Source organism: Ziziphus jujuba, chromosome 3 (assembly GCF_031755915.1).
Source record: "Ziziphus jujuba cultivar Dongzao chromosome 3, ASM3175591v1".
In the NCBI taxonomy this organism is placed as follows: Eukaryota; Viridiplantae; Streptophyta; class Magnoliopsida; order Rosales; family Rhamnaceae; genus Ziziphus; species Ziziphus jujuba.
Genome location: NC_083381.1, coordinates 6,449,027 through 6,451,477, shown reverse-complemented (window position 1 = coordinate 6,451,477; position 2,451 = coordinate 6,449,027). Strand labels below are relative to the sequence as shown.

General features: G+C 42.6%; 1 protein-coding gene across 1 annotated transcript; it reads left to right on the top strand.

Moving 5' to 3' along the window:
• The first annotated feature begins 409 nt into the window (after window positions 1-409).
• Window positions 410-2,101, top strand: LOC107434869 (coniferyl alcohol acyltransferase). Its single transcript, XM_016046364.4, has 2 exons — window positions 410-864; window positions 948-2,101. Exons 1-2 carry the CDS (start codon window positions 454-456, stop codon window positions 1,932-1,934), a joined length of 1,398 nt encoding a protein of 465 aa, XP_015901850.3. The 5' UTR covers window positions 410-453; the 3' UTR covers window positions 1,935-2,101.
• Window positions 2,102-2,451: the final 350 nt, after the last annotated feature.

Genomic DNA, 2,451 nt, shown 5'->3' with positions numbered 1-2,451 from the left:
ATAAGAATAACGATGCACGATAATAATAAAAAAAAAATGAAATGGCAACTTGTGGGAGTAAATTACAAAGAAAACGACATCTGTATAATGTGCTTATATGTCGGTTGCTTTGTATAAGCTGATTAATCAATTCCATGCGTGCTGGTTAATCTGTTTATTAGTCCAACTTATTGACTAGTTCATATATACCAACTTGTCAACGGCGCAGACAACAAATCATAAGAATAACGATGCATGATAATAATAAAAAAAGAACAATGAAATGGCAACTTGTGAGAGTAAATTAATCTGAGGGTTATATAGGTTAGAAACGGAAGCGTGAAACGTAGAAATTGGGGAATTGAAAATATCAGTAGTTTCCCCTGTAGGGTGGGCTGCGTGAAGAGGGACTAGAGGTCATCGACATCGATCGATCTAAATTAAAGAGGGAGGGAGGGGCGGGAAAAGAACAAGATGGATTCAGGGAAAGAAATGAAAGTGAGATTGAGGAAGCAAGAGGTGGTGGCAGCAGTGCTTCCAATACAGGAACATTGGCTGCCAATGTCAAATCTGGACTTGCTTCTGCCCCCGTTGGACGTGGGGGTTTTCATGTGTTACAAGAAACCAGCAGTAATGACGATGAATATGATTGGAATGTTAAAAAAGGCTTTGGTTCAGGCTCTTGTATCCTTCTATGCCTTCGCTGGGGAGGTGGTTACCAGCTCAACTGGTGAGCCCGAGCTTCTTTGCAACAATCGGGGTGTTGATTTTGTGGAAGCTTATGCCGACATCCAACTGGAGCAGCTCAATCTCTATGACGCTGAGACCACCATCCAAGGCAAACTTATTCCAAACAAGAAGCAGGCCGGGATAATGGCTGTTCAGGTAATTTTTAAATATTATTATTATTATTATTATTTTTTTTGTGTTTTTAATCATGTATATTAATTAAAAATTTGACTACCTAGGTGACAGAGTTCCAATGCGGGGGATTGGTAGTGGCATGCACATGGGACCATAGGGTAGCGGACGCCCACTCGGCCAACTTGTTCATGGTGTCATGGGCTGAGATTGCTGCTGCTGCTGCTCATGATGACAACTCTAATAAAAAATCACTGCTCTCCTGCCCGCAGCCATGCTTCCGAAGGTCGTTGCTGAATCCTCGGCGTCCCGGTATCATCGATCCCTCCATCGACCGCTTCTTCATCCCTTTAAACATGTTACCCCCACCACCTCCCCAGCCCCCAGCCGCTGATGGTCTCGTAAGCCGCATATACAGCGTTTCCGCACATGAAGTGAAGCGCCTGCAGTCCGAGGCCAGCACCAACAGCTGCAAGAGGAGCAAACTGGTGTCCTTCAGTGCCTTCTTGTGGAAAACCATTGCCAAATCTGCAATCACCGGCAAAAAGTGCAAACTAGGCATTGCTGTTGATGGAAGGACCAGGCTCTCGCCTTCATCTAGTACTGGTACAACTGCCCCAAATCCAATGGCTTCTTACTTTGGAAACGTCCTGTCCATTCCCTACGGAAGCAAACCAGCAGATGAGCTGATAGACCAGCCCTTGTGCTGTGTAGCAGACGCCGTTCATGAATTCTTGGATGTGGCAACCACCAAGGAGCATTTCTTGGGGTTGATAGACTGGGCGGAGACCCATAGGCCTATCACAAGCATGGCCAAGGTTTACAGCAAAGGGATCGAAGATGGGCCGGCCTTTGTGGTGTCTTCCGGGTTGTGGTTTCCGTTATCGCATTTGGATTTCGGATGGGGAAAGCCTGCGTTCTGGTCCTACAGTTTCCACTGGGAAGGAGATACAGGGTATGTCATGCCCATGCACAGCCCAAAAGGTAATGGTGATTGGGTGGTTCACATGCGGCTCTTGAAGGGTCAGTTGGACTTGCTTGAGAACCAGGCTTCTCATGTCCTCAGGCCCTTTACCTTTGATTTCCTTCGCTAACGACAGCATAATAGACTTTAAGTTAATTTTAATTTTTAATTATATATACTCAAGTAGCAAAATATTGCTATATATACTGCTTCATTTAATGTATTCCAGCTGCCTTCAGCTTTACCCTTGGATATAATTATTGTTTTAAATAAACATCACTATTTTCTAAACTAAAATATTAGACTTGAGCTATTCCTACAGGCTTTAGATATAAAACATTCAATATTTAATGTCTTTACTAAGCCATTCGAGTATATTATTCACTAAAGTATATTGACGAAAGCTAAAAGATTGAGAAAGTAAGTTGGGGTTGGGTCGGGGAATAAGGTTGATATAAGGTCTCTACTAAATCTTGGAATTAGGATCCAAGTAATTAGTCTCTACTAAATTTTGAGCTCAATAATAGTTCTTTCACAGGTCCTCCATTATTCTCCATCAACTCTTCTTAAAATCTCTAAATTAATTTATCCTCTTCGTGCAATAACTTAGATTTGAATGTTTACGTGATTACTAATCAAATAAGGTA

Coding starts and splice junctions, on each gene's coding strand:
- LOC107434869 (XM_016046364.4), top strand. CDS start 454: ATGGATTCAGGGAAAGAAATGAAAGTGAGATTGAGGAAGCAAGAGGTG. Junction 865..947: donor CCGGGATAATGGCTGTTCAG/GTAATTTTTAAA, acceptor TTGACTACCTAG/GTGACAGAGTTCCAATGCGG.